General features: G+C 38.0%; 1 protein-coding gene across 2 annotated transcripts; it reads right to left on the bottom strand.

Moving 5' to 3' along the window:
• Positions 1 to 9454: 9454 nt before the first annotated feature.
• On the bottom strand, positions 9455 to 15651 carry LOC108136866 (calcyphosin-like protein). Of its 2 annotated transcripts, none has more exons than XM_017258308.1 (5): positions 15523 to 15651; positions 12212 to 12360; positions 10232 to 10351; positions 10021 to 10078; positions 9455 to 9958 (listed from the first exon to the last, which is right to left on the bottom strand). In XM_017258308.1, exons 2-5 carry the CDS (start codon positions 12358 to 12360, stop codon positions 9644 to 9646), a joined length of 642 nt encoding a protein of 213 aa, XP_017113797.1. In that variant the 5' UTR covers positions 15523 to 15651; the 3' UTR covers positions 9455 to 9643. The 2 variants fall into 2 exon arrangements, with proteins under 2 accessions (XP_017113797.1, XP_017113798.1); XM_017258309.1 differs by lacking the exon at positions 15523 to 15651 and adding an exon at positions 12799 to 12825.
• Between the last annotated feature and the right edge of the window lie 2697 nt (positions 15652 to 18348).

An 18348-nucleotide genomic window follows, 5' to 3' on the forward strand; every position in this document is an offset into this window, starting at 1 on the left:
TTCCACTGTCTACCGAACTGAGTCTTCGCTTACAGCGTTTCAACAAAATTAAAGAAGTTTTGCGCTTGCAATTTGTCTCCCCGTTTTCCTACCCTACCGTTGTCATTCGATGCCCTTTACACGAAAAAGTATAAAATAAGTAAAAATGCCAAAAAGCGAACACAGAATATATTTTGCATTTTTGCCAAGAGAAGCGGAATGCGAAGCCGTCATCGCGTAGCTTCAAATCCAAATATTTGACATTTGAGGGAACAACAGACTCATGCATATTCAATTGCTGATTGCGATTGTCATTGCTATTGTGCAGTGATAAACAATCTGGAAGGAAACTTGGTACCCAGATACATTTATGTCGGGGAAGGCTTTTTAAGTTGGACGGAAAGTATTGTCAACTTAAAAAATATGTTTGAACACAGAGCAACCCGTTTTATATTTTTTGGGGTCATAGTACTAAATGCAAATTGCAATTAAGACGCAACTAAGTGAAAACTTTTAATACGTTCTAAAATGACTTATTTAAATGTTCGTACCATATTTTTAAATCTTAAACGACAAATTCGCTCCCGTGTATTTCTACTCAATTTAAATTGCTTTATTGTTTATATACATTTTATTTTGATCAAATCTTTCAGACCGCTTACTTAACTTTGCTAACATACATTTTGTTTGAAATTTCTAAGGCTTAGGTTAAGACCACTAAATTACAGGCAATTCTTAAAGAATTTTTAGCATAACGGTCTCTCTAGAACTGCACTCCACTGGCCAAGACAGCAGGACGTATTTTTAATTTCATTTTGTTATCCTCGCAGTTGGGGCAATTGGCCTATTTTCCACCCATCCCTTGGCCCTCGGTGTCGCCCTGTATCCGTGCTAATATGAAGCGTTACATGGTCCGCCTCCTTTCCGGAAAATGCCTCCCCTCGGTCTAAGTATGCAACAATAACAATATTTAAAGGTATCTGCCAATTTATTTTAATGGCCGCAATTAAAGTTAATTACTCGCGTAGACAAAACGTGCAAAAGCCAAGGCGATGACGCCGGGTGGGAAAGGGGGTGGGCCAGTGGGGAAGAGGGAGGAGGCGTGTAAAAGTGGAAAAGCGGAGAACCGGCGACAGCTAGGTGCTCCAGCATCTTTTTCCTGGTAGTGGCAGCGCCCAATTAGGCATAATACGCTCGACTTGGCCGGGTGTCGTTGCTCGACGGCTAAAACTTTGCGGCCTTCTACATCCCCTCTCTATTTTCTATTTTCCATTCCCCTACACCTCCATTCGATTTTCCGTGGCTCGTGTTTAATTTTCCTAATGATATTATTGCAGTTGACCCTATTAGAATTTGACTGCGGCAAATGAGTCAAAATGAATATTTAGTTTCGAGAGGAGTGCGAATTTAAGCGCCTGCCTAATTGCCTGAAATGTGATATGGTTACTCAGCCGCAGCGGCTCGATCAATTAATTTTGAGGACTAAGCCTTGAAGATACAGAGGGCTTAGCCCGTTGGCCGCGGTTAATTGCCAAAGCGACAGTCGGGTCTCAAAAGAAAGCAGAGCAAGTGGCTGTCACGGCCATTTTCCTTAAGAATATCCCGCTCAAATTCCGCCCCCATCACTTTTTACTTATTTACTTTGAGGCTGTCGCCAGTTCCATCACCGTAAAATAAAACGAAGAATGCTAAAGCACATTTCCAAGCGAATGAAAACAAATCAGCCCTAAGTCACCCAGCAAATGATTAAAAACTATTTTATATATTAATTAAGGCGATAATTGAGAGTAGGGGGTATACTAATTTCGAAAAATATTTATTTTAATAAATACAAAGCGCTTCAGCTAAAATTTCTAAAAAAAAATTATATTGTATCCATTAAAATTAAAATTATATTTTATTGAGAGTTACACGAAATGATAATATAATTATTCGTGGGTTTTAATAAAAGAATGCTTACTTGAATTTTTAAACAACGTAATCCATTAATATTTTGGGGCATTTCTTTATAAAGCACTACATAAAATTATAACTTCAAGTGAATTGAATTAAGATAATTACTGTTTTTAACAATCGCGATTTAAATAAGTGCCACCGAGGTTTATATATCTAAACCCCGATTAAATGTATGCCGTACATACGGCAGGTGCTCACAAATAGTAAGCAAAAGGACACGAAACGTGTTTACTTGCAGGAAAAACGTACTAAATGGAAATTGTTTTCTGCGTCTGTCTTGGCCATCGGCAACATAATTTCATTCCTCGTGCCACAGTCGCACAAACGGCAAACACTTGAGAACAATAGTTGCCAGGGGAGAAGATGAGCAGGATAAGAGGAGCGGGGAATACGGCTATAACTGCAACCACAACAATAATGACTTTATGAAAAAATGATTATCCTGCCGTGCTGTCTGCAGTGCCAGCTCAACGCTCCACGGTTCCAGTCTTCTGTCTTTGGTCTTCAAAACGATGCTAAGCAGCCGGGTCTGGCCAACTCTATTAAAGGAAGATAAATGTATTTGGCTAGCGGTGGCCATGCAGATAGGTTAAACGGAAAGGTATAAGCATCTTAAGACAGAATAAACTTGTTATTATTCTGAAGACATCCCTAAAGCTAAACTCACTAAAGATAGTTAATGTATATATGAAAGATTAGGTTATTAACAAGATTATTATTTAGCACAGTGAAATTCTTTTAAGTCTATTTCCAGTGGATTCATGGATACCCAATCAGTAAACTATTAAATTAAAAAGAAAACAATTTTACAAAGAAGAATTATTTAATTCTTGGGGGTGGCAAATTATTCTCATATAAAGCACTTATTTAACTTAATCAATGCATTCGAAAAAATATGAGTTTGTACCATCACTAGCGCTCTTTCGATTGGTTTTGCTTTGTGACAAATAAGCAGAAAATCGTTTGCCAAAAATATTGTCAACCACGGAAATGGAAATGACCAGGCCCAGACTGGAGACTCGAGACTCCTGGTGCAAAATCATGTTAGCACCAGAAAGGGGGCTAACCTAGTCGGTGGCATTATTCCTCCTGAACCCCCGATTCCCCCGCTTTTATTCGAGAAAATTCTGCTGTTTACGCAAGATGACAAAGGAGCGCAGCGATGAAGAGGAGCTGCAGCTGAGGGGCAAATAGGTTTGCTCTATAAGTTCACCGTTAGATATATGGTAATGGCCTCGGTGGCCATAGAAAAGCGTTTTCACTGCGTAACTTGGCCAGCCACTTTTCCAGCGATATCTTTGGGTTGTCATCAAAAAGCCAGCGAATGCCAGACAACGTTCTAAAAACTTAGGAGTCGGAGGTTGGGCTGCCGGGTTTTTGGTTTTCAGCCAAATTACTCGAAACTGCTCGAGATCGAAGGAAAGGGATGAGGAGTGAAACTGATTTGGAATTGAAATGAATGAAACTAAGGATTTCAGCTTTTGCATCGCTGGCAAATTCAAATGAATGCTGGATACTAAAAACCCAATCGAATCTACATTTTCCTCCACCCAATAGCTAAGCTACCACCTTGGAAACATTTGTAGAAATAATTACTTTCAAATTATAAAATAATATTTAGCTTTTAGCTTTACAATGATAATTGCATATCGCCAGAAAATATTAATAAGAACTTTACATTTTTACAACAAATATATTATTATATTTGTATTTGTTTTTTAATTATTATAATAAATGAATTATTTATTTGCTTTTCATCATCAATAGTCTGGTTTCACAAGAAAATTGTTACTTTTAAACTCTTTCGATTCATGCTTTGATTTAGCTTTCTAATGTAGCACTGAACTCCATGGAAATTGTTTCTTATTAAAAGTATAATACACTTTCCAATTTAATACTCGACAAGGGCTTTTTCAGATTTGCCTTTTTTATTTCTAAACCAATTCAGCAAAGTGGGCATTTTAATCTGTGTCTCTGCGAAAGCCAGGGCAAATTTATGGCAGAGGGGATGTGGGGAATCCAAGTGGACAATGCATTTGACCCACTCAATGGGTGGTAAATAAAATAAATAAACTGCAATTGCAGGGCAAAGAGTTTTTAGCCAGCAGAACATCAGAAGCGCTTCCACAAAATGGGCAAAAATATAATTTCAAAATGGGATGGCATCGAATAAACGAAGCGATGACTTACATAAACATTTGGACAAGCTAACAGCAGAACCAGAGTAAACAAAAATGACACAACACATAAAAATGCGCACCCATACACCGAGAGAAAAGGGGGAGGCGGGAGGTGGGTCAGCTGGCAACTTAAACGAGCATCCGAAAGGATTTTGTGTACAATTTCCGTTTTATGACTCTCCAGAGTGGCAATAAATCTCACACAAAACTATTTCCGTTGCATTCGAGCTGCTGATGCTGCTGCCGCTGCTTAGCCCTCTCACATGCAACCAAGGATCGGGAGAAGGGAAAGGGGAGGAAAAAGCGGCAGAAGGGATAGTGCTGCACATTATCTTGTGCGCAAATCCGAAAAATCCGAATCCATTCGCTATGAATGGCGGTCGTCTGGCTGCGGCTTTCATTCTTGGTCCCTGCTCCTGCTCAATCCCTTGGTCTCGGGTCATTGTCGGCCACCGAAATGGCTCAGGACCTCCTCATCCCCTCCAAAATCCTTCTTTCAGCTGCTTATGACTCGTCTGGGTCGCGTGTTTTGTTTGGCCCGTGGCACGTACTCGTAGAAAACGCGCACTGAAAAGAAAAACGTTGCTAAGGAATATAGATATTTTTATCCCATCCTTATTTTATTATTTTTCACATTATCCTTTGAGTGTCAGTATAGTAAGAAATTGGTTTTTGCAAAGATCCTTGCGAACAGAGTTTTAATCGGAATTACATAAATACTTTTTTAGCCTTTTTTAAATTTCTAAAACTTTTTAGAAAATAACATTATAATATTTCACATTTTGCAATTTTAAATAAAGAAGTCCCAAATCTGAAAGGCTGACAGTTTTTTAAAACTTTCAGCAACGGGTTTGTTTTTTCTATTCCACCAATTTTTTCTAAAACGAAGCTTTGCTTAAAGTTCTCAGTGGTGAAGTCCCATTTTGCTCTTTTTTGTCAGCCCATTTTTCCAACTATTTCCGCTGGTTGTCTTTGAGCTGAGTGCGCTTTTAGTGCGGCATCCGCTTCGGCTACGCCCATCGAAAATTATGAAATACTTGCAACGAATCAAAGATATAATAATAATAAAGCACAAAATAAAAAGAGATTTGCAAGTCAATTTGTCAAGAACTAAGTGAGATTTACCGGCTTGTCCCTTGTCCTCGTCATTAGCGCTAAAGTCACGATTCGACTTTATTGAAAGCACTTTAATTTAATGTGCGTAGATTTTGCTTTTCACATAGTTGCTCTCTTTTCCCTTATTCCAATTTTTTTTTAACATTATTTTGCATAATCCTTTGGTATATGAATTTTGCATCTTTTGCTGTTGCTGTTTTCTCTTCTTTCTTTTTCCAGCTTCTGCAAGGGGCGTATACGTAACGTGTAATTTCATTGCATTTGCATGTTTTATAAGACACCGCGCCATCCCTTTTTTCTCAAACATGCTTGTTGCAACCACACTCTCTGAATGTAATATTTCTTTAAGGGGATTTTTGCTCTGTTTTCATTTTGCCGGCTCAAGCTAAGTTTTATTGACAGTAAACGTGGGCGATACGAAACTAAAAGTTTTTCTCTGCTCTGGGGATTTCTCTACTGTACGCTTTGTGGGCCACACATGCCAAAGATGCTGAGATTCATAAAACAAAAGCGGAGAGCGCTTCAGAAATCGAAAACATTTTGTTTGCAAGTGTTTAAAACTGAACTTTTACACGTGTCCAGCATGTGAGTTGGCGAATCTCGTGTGTTTGTGTGCCAACCATAAAACGCCTTGCATTAGGAGCTCGGAAAATACTTGAGAGTATTTCTCGCATTTGCTTATTGTTGGCAAAATATAACTTTATGCGAATTGGCTAAAAACTTTGCAACACGTGTTACAGCATGTGCCCGGAGCATCGAGTAAGCCATTTTTCGAGAGTATAACTTCACCTATATTGGGCTATAAGTGGCAGCAGTAAAGTCAAATCGGATTTTGATATTAAACGAGTGCTCGGTCCATATTTGTGGCATGCACTAATACAAAAATGTCGCTGAAATCCAAAAAAAATTCCAAAACAATAATCTAAAATTGGCACCCAAAAAAATGCCAACATTTATTTGTAAGCCTAAGATGGTTGTTAAATTTATTTAAAACTGTTATTTGTAAAATCAAAAATGATTGGATTACAAATGACTTAAATTTTAGTTTTATTAAGAAATATTTTAATTTATAAGCAAATATTAAATATTATTAAAATTAAACACTTAGCAACCCAAATTTTAATTTTGTTTTAAAATCTGTACCATTTGAGTGTCATTTTTTTTGTAAGCCAACGGGAAGCTGAAATATGTCAGAAAAATTTTATTGAAAACCACTAACGAGCTCAATCCAAGTCAGCCGTAACTTTCAAGCCATCTAAAACATCTAGTTAGGCTGCACCGTAAAATGCTGAGATATAGGAAGTCTGGCGAGAAAAGAGACCAAAACAGAAATGGGAGTTCATTAGGCGTCGTAAACATACTTTCTGGCCAAGGTTTTCGTTTCACTGGCGCTGTCGGCAACGCTGCGTATGCGTAATTTATGTTGCAGGTGTTTGCTGAGCTGCTAAACGAATTGCTAATGCGGTAAACTAAATGCAAAAACCATTTTAATTAGCACGAAAATCATTGTAACTCGTTAACGCTAGCGGCAGCCATCGCAGCTAAAAAAGGATGGAAAAAGGATTCAAAATAACATACCACCCTGCGATCCGCCCATCGACATAAAACCGAAGAAAAGCAACTACATGTTCAGCCCGCAAAAAGGGAGTAAAGCATGGCCAACCACAGTTAAGTAGAGATGCCTCAAAATAAGGCTTCAACGAGTTTTTAAGTCCCTTGGAATGTTATATCCACTGACAAGTTACAACCATATAAAAAATATCAGTAAGCACTTAATTCTTTAGAGGTGTAGTAATTTGTATAGTAAGTCAATGTCAACTAAGTCGATTCTAAGGAAAATAAATTATATAAATAAAATATACTTGGCTAATATAGAAAAACTTATTGGTTCAGTTTTGTAAATTAAAGTTAGTCAATAAAGAATTATTGGCAGCCCAATATAAAAACCAAATTAAACCAAATAAAACCAATTTATAATATGTTGTTGCTTCATATTGACATTGAAGAGAAGGTTTGCATCTAGCAACCGCAGCATTACCCATCACTGTCTTCATATAGAGGAGTAATAGACCTGAGAGCTTTTGCATTTTTACCATTTTTTTCAAGAGCACCGGAATGGCTGCTGATGAAGAGATAATATTGTGATCACGTTCGGCAACCTACTGAAAAGCAAATACTTCCTTTTGCCAGTCCCTTGCCAGTCGAACCGTGTATGTAATGCGAGTCGCGCTAATGAAACGTTCATTAATCATACGCCACTTGGCACCGGTCGGAATTATTTTGGATATGGGGCCAGGGATCAGGTTAGTTAGCAAATCCGGCTACGTAACCGGGAATGCCCCTTCAAACCTGACAATGCCAAGTGCCAACTGCCAACACGAGGTACACACGGAGGTTATGGGCCGACAGATTTGGAAACTGGTGGCTACACCGACAAATTTGATAATTTGTTTAGTTTTCATTAGTGTTTTTGATTTTCACATTGCGGTTTCATAATATTAAAACTATGCTGTACGTTATGCTCTTCTGAAAAAACATTAATATCAACAGCAATCCTTTTCTATTTTTCTATTAAATAATAAATGACACGACTTAAAAAGTACACATATATATTTATGATCAACAGATTATGATAATTCTTTTTGAAAAATATTTTTTTACGATTATGGTTATTTAAGGAAAGACTGAATTTTCATTTTATTTTTCCCAGTGCACTAGGCACTCGACATAGTTACGTGTGTATCTGTGGGCATTAGTGTGAGTGTCCCAGGTAGTTAGTTAATTAATATTCCCGCTGCCGCACGTTTCATGTTTGCATTAATTTGGCAGGTAACTTGTCAACATTGTTGTTGCTGCCTTGGTTGGCCCCTTTCCCCTGATGAGGATGTCGGTGATGCCGGGCTTTGTCTAACAAGCTGCACACAGATACAGATACAGCTACACAGATTCTCAGCCACGGCCAGAAGGGACACACAGATACACCCACACATCGGCAGTCGGGGAAGCACGCGCACACGCTTGCCGAGCTACCAAATATATGTTCTTGGCTTGTAATTAGCAAAGATCGAAGTGATTTAATTACTTGCGCAAACTTTTAACATTGTCTACATGGCATACAAAAACTTGGCTGCATAATCAGGCCGAGACGTTTGCTTAGCTGTTATCGATATCACTAATATTAAGTCCTGTTTACCCGGGTTATAATCAGTTGTGGTATTCTTATCATCGTTGCCAAATGAACGTAATTAGAGTTTGGCAATTGCCGTCGTCAGCGCTCTAATAAGCCTCTAATTAAGCACTTGGCTGGGCTCTTCGTTTCCACAAGTATTTTTTTTGTGGTGAGAACTTGTCTCCAGCGGCCAAATTCCAGATAAAAGCATTAATTATCAATAAACCACGAACGAATCTTTAAAGGCATTTTTCCAAAATTAATTGGGTTTATTAGCGACGTGTGATGTGAAACTTGATTTGATTCGAAATGTAAAGGCATTGCTTTCCATTGACCTTTCAATCACAGCATTGAAGTTCAAATGACACATTTCTGACAGCTCTTTACAAACCTTTTGCAACATGAGACCCGCTTTCGCATGAGCGCAGTAACAGACAACCACCCATACAAACACAGGCTAATCAGGCTTATTTGTTCTGTCTGTGTTAGCTGGCCTGACTTTTTGCCAAACTGACTTTTATTAAAAGCGACAAAAACACAGCTAACGATTGCGCATACGCCGAGTATACCGCACTTACCCCATCAACTAAATTCAAACCCAACTCAGTCGCCCGTACAGCGAGTGTTACGCCGTGCTTTGTGGCTTCGCTTGTACAAGTAATCTAATTAGTTTTATGCTAATTAGCACGCGGCTTTAATTTAATAAATTATTATAGCGCATTATTTGGCCAAAACTACAACCGAAGCGGGGGCGGTCATGGCAATGCTTACGGCTGGACTGATTTGCGTTGTCATTTCGCAAATAGCTGGGCAAGGCCAAATATTAGGTTTGTTTACGCGGCTTAAAGACCAAATCAACTGACAATTAAAGTTGGTTTTTAAGGAATACTTTAGTTTTGATTACGCTTCTGCACTGTGTTATATTTTGTGTGGCTTTTATTGACCATTAGCAAACATAATATTTTTATTTATTTCATCAAGCTGATATCTATATTAATTAATTTGTTTGTTGTATTTTAATATTGTCATCGAGAAAATCCAAAATATTTATTGATTAATTTTCTCACTCTTCGATTTTTTATTCAAATAAAACATGCGGTGTAGCTTTCAACAGTACTAGTAAATTTAATTAAAACTTGGCTTTGCTTTTAGTTATTATTACCTGTGCGCAATTGAATTAACTGATCAAGCTGTAAATACGGCGAATGGACGTTAAGCTTTAAACTTCTAAGAGGAACACAATCTATAGTTTGTAGGCCTGTCGCATCATTAGATCGAAGTAGGCATCGTTATCGATCGAAGCACTGATCGTGGCGTAGTAGTTGATAAACTCCTCCCTGGTCACAACTCCGTCCGGATTCGGAGCACCTTCCTCGAAGTTCTTCAGGAATCCCGTGAAAATCTCAGCCTCTGTCATTTCGCCACTCAAATATTTCGGATGATCGCGCACCGAATAAACGTTCTTCAGATCGGCAACAGTAATTTGGCCATCGCCGTTGACATCCATCTTATCAAAGGCTTTTTCGATGATGCTGATACGCGAATTATTCATGGGTGGCTGAAAAGTATCAGACTTAAGTAAACAAGTGTTGTTTACATTTTATAATTTAGTGCATTTACCCGAAGTTTTACCAAAAATTCTGTCATATTTATGTTCCCACTTCCGTCTGTGTCGAAGCTGTGAAATGTGTTACATTTAAAAAAAAATACAAAGGTAGATATAGGGTAAATTTATTTAAGAGTGCAGTAAGCGTTGCTTTCTTTTATTGCTTCTCTGGGCATAAATCAAAGGGCCATTTCTCAATTAAATTTTAAATTCACATTTACCAACCTGGTGAACATATCCTCGATTTCGGAATCGCTCACCTCCAGACCAATATCCGTGACTCCTTTTTTGAACTCCTCGGCATTAAGAGTCTTGCTGCCATCATCGTCCATCACCCGAAATGCTCTGGAAAAATCACAAAATAAGGAAGAGAGAAGAGTGCAGCAAGGACCGCAAAAATAATTCTCAATATGAACGGCAAAATGAAAATATATTCCTATTATTGGCAGAGGACAAAGCGAGCGGGATAAGAATATGCCATTGATAGATACTCGGAAAAGTGGGCAGAGGCGGGGTGATGGGAGCTCATTCAGCTATGCATTCGATGCATTGAATTTTCCGGCTGGCAAACAAACAAATTGCATAAATACAAATGAAAATGCGCGCTCACGAGGACGAGGCCAATAGGCGTAGCCACCATCCCACCGACAAGCCAACCAGCAAACAAATGCACACACCGTACATATGTTGCAGAAGCGGGGATTTTGTACAAAATGTCTATATATTCAAAGCGGGAAATTGTTAGCAGACAGCCGTGTGGGAAAAAACAGGTGAAGGCGGTGGGCAGTGGGTGGAGGTTGGTACAGGTGGCAGCGGTTTGCTGTTCACAGCTCAAATTGAAATAAAAACTAACAGTGGACTGAGCCGCCACTGAGGGGATTGTGGCAAGGGGTCGGCAGCACTGGCGAAAATATGATTTTGTGCAGGTTTCAGTTGCACATTTCACTTATGACTTCGGTCTGTTCGATATTTATTTCAATGGAAAGTTGTAGAAAAAACAATTTTTAAATGTAAACTTTAAATCCTACAGAAATGCCCTTTTCAAGTAAAAAAAACATATTTTTTAGTAAGCTTACTTATACTTCATGTCTGAATCAAATAAATAACGATTTTTTACCCTTCATTTCATTCCGACTAATTGAATTTCTCAAATCATAATTTTATATCCTGACATTTTTTTTAAGTGAGGCCTTACTCGACAACAACTACAGAAATCCAATTATGTTTGTTTGCATTCAGTCAGCGATTTTTGCCACTCCCACTCAGCCTCCGCTTCAGTCTTCCAGCGAGCATCATAGTTATAGTTTTTCCTATTTTTCCCTTTTTCCTGCCCGGCCTGGCCTGCACACACTTGAAAGCGCTTTCGAGAATGTTAGTTCAACATGCACTCGAACTCTCGGTATGCTCGTATTTACATGCGCCTAGCTGAGCCCAAACTTAACATCATCATCAGTGGCAGTGGCAGCAGTAGCAGCATCAGCAGCAGCGATAGGAGAAAAAAGTCGGCGAAGTTTCAGTTTCATTTGCCATATTTCCCTGACGAGCCTCGACCATCTTCACCTATCCTTCTTTTGGCCATATATTTTCGGTCTCGTCACTTGTCGGAACCTCAGCGACTTTATCTTTATTTGCTATCCCTCCGGTGATGTTGCGCTTTAAAGGAGGCTCATCTGCACATCTCAGGCGGAAAAGGGGAATTTGGATTATACATTTTGTAAATACCTATAAGTTGCACAAATCTCACATACCCTAGCCTGTGTTTAAGAAAATTGTTCTCGAACCATTTGTTGACATTGAATGATTACAAACACATTAAATGCTTTGAAATTACATTTTCTTAAAGTTCCTAAATTTGTGACAGCACTGTTTTAGTGGTTTTTTCTAAGCTTGCAATTTTAAATTAGCTTTCTGCTAATGATTAAATAAACTCACACTTATTGACCATCATTTAAACGTATATAACTTTATTAGTTTTGCATTGTAATATTGGGGCATCGCTCCTTTCGAACAACAGAAAGTAAGAGTAACCCGGATAAGAAACATATAGAAATCCACTGCATGAAGCTCACCGTTACTCACACAACTGGAGCACCATTATGCAAACATGCAGCCTCACCTAAGCCTAAGACCCAGATACCTGGCCAAGCTTACCCATTGAAGGGAGTGATAGGGAGCTTTAAGGGTTCGTGGCCATAGCCAACTCACCTGGACAGACCCAAGATGCCGGTGGCCCCGCGACTAAAGCACTGCAGGCGCAATTTGTAAATTGGATCCTTGTCCAGGCCGTTGGCCAACTCGCGCCTGGCCAGATTCTTCAGGGCGGCCTCCTTGGTATAGGCGTTCTCGCGATGCATCTGCAAAAAAAAAAACAAAATGTTAACATTTGAATCAAACCAGATTGCCAACAAAATATTTCATTGATTACCTCTGCATAAGTAGAATCAATGGAGGACTTTTGACTACCCTTAATATATTGTAAGTAACATATATTATAGGGGAGAATTGTTTTTAAGATACATATTTTAAATAGATAAAAAAAGGAGCAGCTATGTTACATTTGAGGATTTCAAGTTAAATTAAATTTATATAAATTTAGTTTATAGTTTAAATATAGTTTTATATATAGCTTTCCTATGATCATTTAATAATTAATTAGCATTCATTCTTGTTAGGGTAAGAAACGCAATGACTAGATTATAATATTAAGAGGACAAATATTAAACATTCATTTTTGTGTGGATTTAATTAACATTTCGCTTCACATCCGTTTGTTGTGGTGAGCTAACCCTTACAAGCTGTCAATTGTCCTCGGGCGATTAACGAGAAATTGTTTGATATTTAATTTTTGTGTTTATGCTGCTACAATAATTGTCAGCTCGGCAAATACTTTTCCGAGCCTGAAAATTCGATGGGCGTTGGTTGCCAAGCTGCGACAGTCATAGCCGAGGGCTATTACACCCGGAATTGATTTACTTTAGCTCAAAGGCGCCTAATTACACCAGAAGGCAGTACACAAAGACATCGTCGTCTGTCTCTATGAAACCAAAGTCCGCTTTGTTATTTACCGAGTTGATTTACATTTTAAATGAATGTTGCCAAATATGACTTGTCAGTCACTTATGGCGCACTCAGCACACGGTTCAATGCGTTGAAAGGCTTGCCAGCTATTCTCAATCTTAATTGTCGATCTAAATCAAACAAAAACTTTGTAAATTAAAAGACGCTACTTGAGCTCAACTTTAAATGGATTCTAAGGGATGACAAGCGAAACATTTTTAACCAATTTAAGATTTGGTTACAGTTCCGTGAACATCAAAAAAAGTAGTTGGTTTGAAAATTATTAAATCAATAGATTAAGTTTTCTAAATCAATAATCGGTTATAAAACTGGTTTTTAAAATTTACTTTAATTATAATTGGCAAGAATTTTTTAGAACTAATTTAAATTGAAAATAATTTTTATTTTCATTCCTCGTTATCATGTATAGTAAAGACATTTCTCTTAAATAACATTGCATTATTTTAAATTTTATTTTATGGTACATTGTGTTTATTTAAATTCGGCAAGACTTTAATTTTTAGTGAGGTTTTTCTTGGCTTGGCACACCTACCTGTGGCCACCGGTAAGCCTTCATATGAATGAACAGATATCAGAGCAGTGGGGCTCAAATCTGACCAGGTGGCACCTAGCTCAATGAACTGTGACGATACGAGGTCCAACTAGTTTGATTAGCACCCAATTTGGTTGGCGAGGGTAAGTGTGTGCACTCACCTCAATATTTCACGCATCAGTTCGCAATAATAATAAATTCATCATCACATATGAATATGATGATCAAATCATTTAAGCACCTGCGCTAAAATTGTTACACGCGACCATTGATTAACTTAATTAAACTATCATAGCGCGTATTTGAGTTATTAAAGTAAAAAAAATTCTTCAGCTCTTTGCATTTAATTTACTGAAAAAGCGTTATAAAAAAGGATTTTGATCAGATTGCCCTATTCAATAAATGTGTTTAAATTGAGGACATCCTTGAGCTGCATGTAGTCAACGCCAGTAATGAAGTAAATAGACCTTGAGTAGTAGTCAATAACATTGATTTGGTTGTTCAGAAAGAAACGAAAATACAGCTTTCAGGGCAACCTTGAAGCCTTGGGCCCGGAAAATTAAATCGATTGATGTGATTTGAATAAGTGGCATGTCATTCTCAGTAAACAACCTCACAAAGCTTTTATTCAAATTATTATGTTTTTTTTTAAGTACATACATATATAGTTATTTATCCGCTGGGAACCCCATTCCTGATGACCCCGTTAGATAGTATGTTGGACAGTCATGACTAAAGCGGCGTGAGTAATGAACGGTGCCCTAATTAGGTGCCCCAGGTGGCACTTTAGTGTCCTTAATGCCACACGCCATTCGGTCACAGGTGACTCAAAAAAAAAGACAGGATACAAAAAAAAATTTTCCGAAAAAAAAGAGAAAGTTGGAATTTCCTTTGGCTTTCAGAACAAAAACATAAATATTCGTTCAATGCGTTCTGCGAGGTGGCACAAAATGATTTATCAGTTTATTTTAACTCTATACATTTAGATCAGCTATTTTATGCTTCATTTTACAGTTTACTTAGCCTTAACAACAAACCTAATACTTTATGCCAAGGTTTGGTAGAATGTAAAACTGCAAAGCTTTCTTAAAACAGGGTTTTCCGGGTCTTGGCAACAAATGTTGCCAGGCAACAAATGCACCTTCGACGGCAAACTGCAGCATCCTTGCCGGAAGTCAAGGTCGTCCATAGTATCGATTTCGCTCGGCCTCACACCCGTCATCCTGTACAATATAGCGCATACGCCACGTATGCAAAAAGTGAAATGCCAGCTAACGAGGAGAAGAAATAGAAAGTCGAAAGGAAGAGATGCTAACGAACTGCGATAGAACATGAAAAATAAATTATGGCTTTATTGAGGGTAAGGGTAAACAAAAAGACGATTTAACACGTCAGCAGGACGCTGAGTGCGACAGGGATAATGGCGACACATACGAGGTACAGGAGATACAGGAGATTCAGGGGATACAGGGGACTAACAGGACAACGGCAGAAGACCTACAGCAAATAAAGCAAATAGGTCACGTTCAAAGACAACATCGATTAACCATAAATTGCGAGTTAAGCAAAAGGCAGCAAGGACAACGTTAAAAGCCGGCAGAAGGACTCCGTTCCAGGCTGAACTCAAGCATGATTTGTGCGTGTCTTTATGACACGAACACCAGATTCCGAAACTGTTGCGGATATATGTGGCAAATAAAGAGATGCGATGACATGCCGCTTGGCTCGCTAACAAGCAAAGTATGGGCTACTGACAACGCCAGCTGTCGCTCCAAAATGTTACAAAATAAAGGAAAGGAAAAAGGGAAAACGAGAAGCCAGTACAGCAAAAGATTCGACATGTGTGTGCGAAAACTTTCACCATAATTAACAGACACGCCGATTATTTCTTTGCCACACTTTTTACCTTTCCCGGCAGTTGCTGACACTCAGTGTCTATTATTATTTTATTCCAGTTTCAACGGTTTCAACTTTTCACAATGCACAATGTCGCGGCAATACGGAGTTTTCCACGCACGTGTCGCGTGTGCGGAGCGTTGGCAACGAATGAGGAAAAGCCACCACCACCGGCGCAACCACTCACCCGTTGCAGTTGTGGATAGTTTCCGAGCCCACACCCACACGGCCGTCGCTATAAGCGGCGTCCTTATCCAACTAACAAATACACACGAAAAAGTTCTGGAACTTTATTTTTGGCTCAGCAATGTAATTTGATTTAAAACATTAAAATATACTGAAGTTTCGAATCAAATTTGGCTTTAAACTTATTTTTAGCTTATCATAATTATTATAATATCTTGTAATTTTGTTACAAATTAAGAAACGAATTTATTTAACATCGACAATCAGTTCTAAATGTTTTTCGTTAATTATACTAATATGGTGTAAGCTTTGTAGGTCTATTATTAAAATTAAGATTTGCTTTTCAAATACATACAAGCTTCTTATTAAAAATTTTAATACGGTTGGGAGGCCATTAAATATTATTGATATACATATACCGCCATCAGATTTTTAAATCAAAGAAATTTATGCGTTTTATCCTTAGTGTACTTTAAGAAAAGCTTAGCAACACACTTATTTTGCTGCCCATTGCCGACGGATGCATAGATACATTTTTACGCGAGCTTTTGTAGCTTGTCGCACTTTGTTTAGGAACATTTTTTTTAGTTCCCCTTTTCCGGGTATTATTGGGGTGCTCACTTTCTTGGGCAAAGGGGGTGGCATCGGGGTGTATCACATTTTTGTGACGCGACGAAGTGCATAAAATTTATGCGCGCAAATCATGCTTCCGTTATGCCAAATTGATGTGCGCTTTATTAGTTGTTTTTTTTTGTTGGATACTTAGAATAATTTACTTAAAAGAAATACAAATTGTTGGGCAAAAATGTTATACAAAATTCTTCTTAGACAAAAAATTAAACATTTTTCAATATGCTTAAATTTATTGCCAAAGAACTTAACAGCGTACATTATTAATTATCAATTATTAATTGTGAATTTTAATTTTTGCGCAACATATTTTTATATATATTTTTTTTTCTTCGCAAAGTACCCTTGGGCTGATGGTATAAAAGATAAAACCCATTGATTAAATTTTCTATCATTCACATTTGTATTTACATTGCTGCTTACAACAAATTTTTAAATATGTACATAAAAAATAATTACAAATAGAAGAAAAAGAAAGCCATATATTTTCTTTTTTTACAACATATTTATGTTATTATTTGATTCCTTAAATAAATATTTATTGCGACCAAACCAGTGCTGCCAGCAGCCAACATTTTAAAAACACAAAACAAATCAGCCAACAAAATATGAGAAAAACGGCAGCATTTTTTCTAGGATTCCCAACCAGCTTTAGAAGAAAATGAGCTTCATTGGCTCAGCAAGCATTAAACAGTGAGGACTGCCTCTCAAGAAAACTGTATTTTCAAGTTAATCCTTTACTTTGCCATGTTTCTGAAGGTATTTTTTAAAGTTACAAAATATTTCCCACTTGCTATCATCTCTATTGTCGGAGCTCTGGTCGCATTTTTCATTTGGGGTAATGAATCGGTTGCTGCTCTTATGCTCGTGGGGTTATAAGTAAGAAAGATTACCGCATTGTGTGGGGGAGATTTGCGCCACCATGTTGGCGAATCACTGGCTGTCATCAGCTGGCCCCTTTCCCCATTTTTCTCTTGAGAAACCCTCACTTCTTGGCCATATAATTTTGTCGGTGGCGTCTTGCGTGCATGTGTGCATGGCTCGCTGCTTTTTACTGTCAACTACATTCTGTCAAATTACTTATGCAAATCTTTCAACTTTTACAAGCGCGTCGTTGCCACGACATCAGCGACCTCCCCGCACCTTTTTCATGGTCTCTCAATTTTTTTTTTAACAAGGACAGCGTAAAAAGCTCGTTTAGTGATGCTGCTCAAGTTATTTTCCCCGAGAAAAATTACAGTCAAAGCCTTACATGAAGTGGCTGCGATGCCCTGAGATCGTGAGATGCTGCTCATATCAAGCACAGGTCATACACAGTCGCTTTTGGGGGCGTGCCCGGTCTCGTGGGCGTACTGCCCATTCATAACTGTGGGCGTGGCCCTCCTGCCGACGCTCCATTCTCCCGAGGACAGTCTACTAAAAACCTATTTTGAATACCGCGCCACGGCAACAAAGTGTTGGCCAAGCATCTCAGGTATTAGACAAACAAAGTTACCAGCCATCGGGCTGAAAAAGTTGGAAGGAGAGACTACTTGTCACTCTGCAGGTACTGGATCGAAACTAAGAGAAAAAATGTCCCCTAATGTAAGAACTTAATTCCCATTTGAAATAAATAAATATTTTTTAACCTTTACTTTGGCCACAAGTGTATATTTTTTTAATTAAATATTGTTAAAGCTTTAGCACATATCAAAAATAATTTTCAAAGTACAATTACAATTACATATCAGCAATATTCTTGGTTCAATTTAATATTAATTTTTTCTGATACCTTTACAATAATAAATGAAATTGGATTATTTCAAACTTTTTAGAACAATTTTGAATACTTGATCCAATATAAAATTGAATTGATTTGTTTTACCATTTACCTACAAATCTTTTTCCCAGTGTCCACCTCTTTTTCTCGACCATGGCAGGAGCTTTATGCGCTTATAAAATAAATAAAATTTATGCTGCGACGCATTATTGCCATGTCCTTTGTCCTTCCCTTTGCTCTCAGAAGCCATTCACTTCACTC

The sequence above is a fragment of the Drosophila elegans genome, unplaced genomic scaffold (assembly GCF_018152505.1).
Source record: "Drosophila elegans isolate 14027-0461.03 unplaced genomic scaffold, ASM1815250v1 contig_476, whole genome shotgun sequence".
In the NCBI taxonomy this organism is placed as follows: Eukaryota; Metazoa; Arthropoda; class Insecta; order Diptera; family Drosophilidae; genus Drosophila; species Drosophila elegans.

Bases quoted from the DNA above. Each gene is read 5' to 3' on its own strand.
- LOC108136866 (XM_017258308.1), bottom strand. From the start codon at position 12,360: ATGCATCGCGAGAACGCCTATACCAAGGAGGCCGCCCTGAAGAATCTG. The intron at 10,079-10,231 runs GTTGGTAAATGT...CACATTTCACAG, and splicing joins ATCGAGGATATGTTCACCAG to CTTCGACACAGACGGAAGTG. The intron at 9,959-10,020 runs GTAAATGCACTA...GATACTTTTCAG, and splicing joins AATTTTTGGTAAAACTTCGG to CCACCCATGAATAATTCGCG.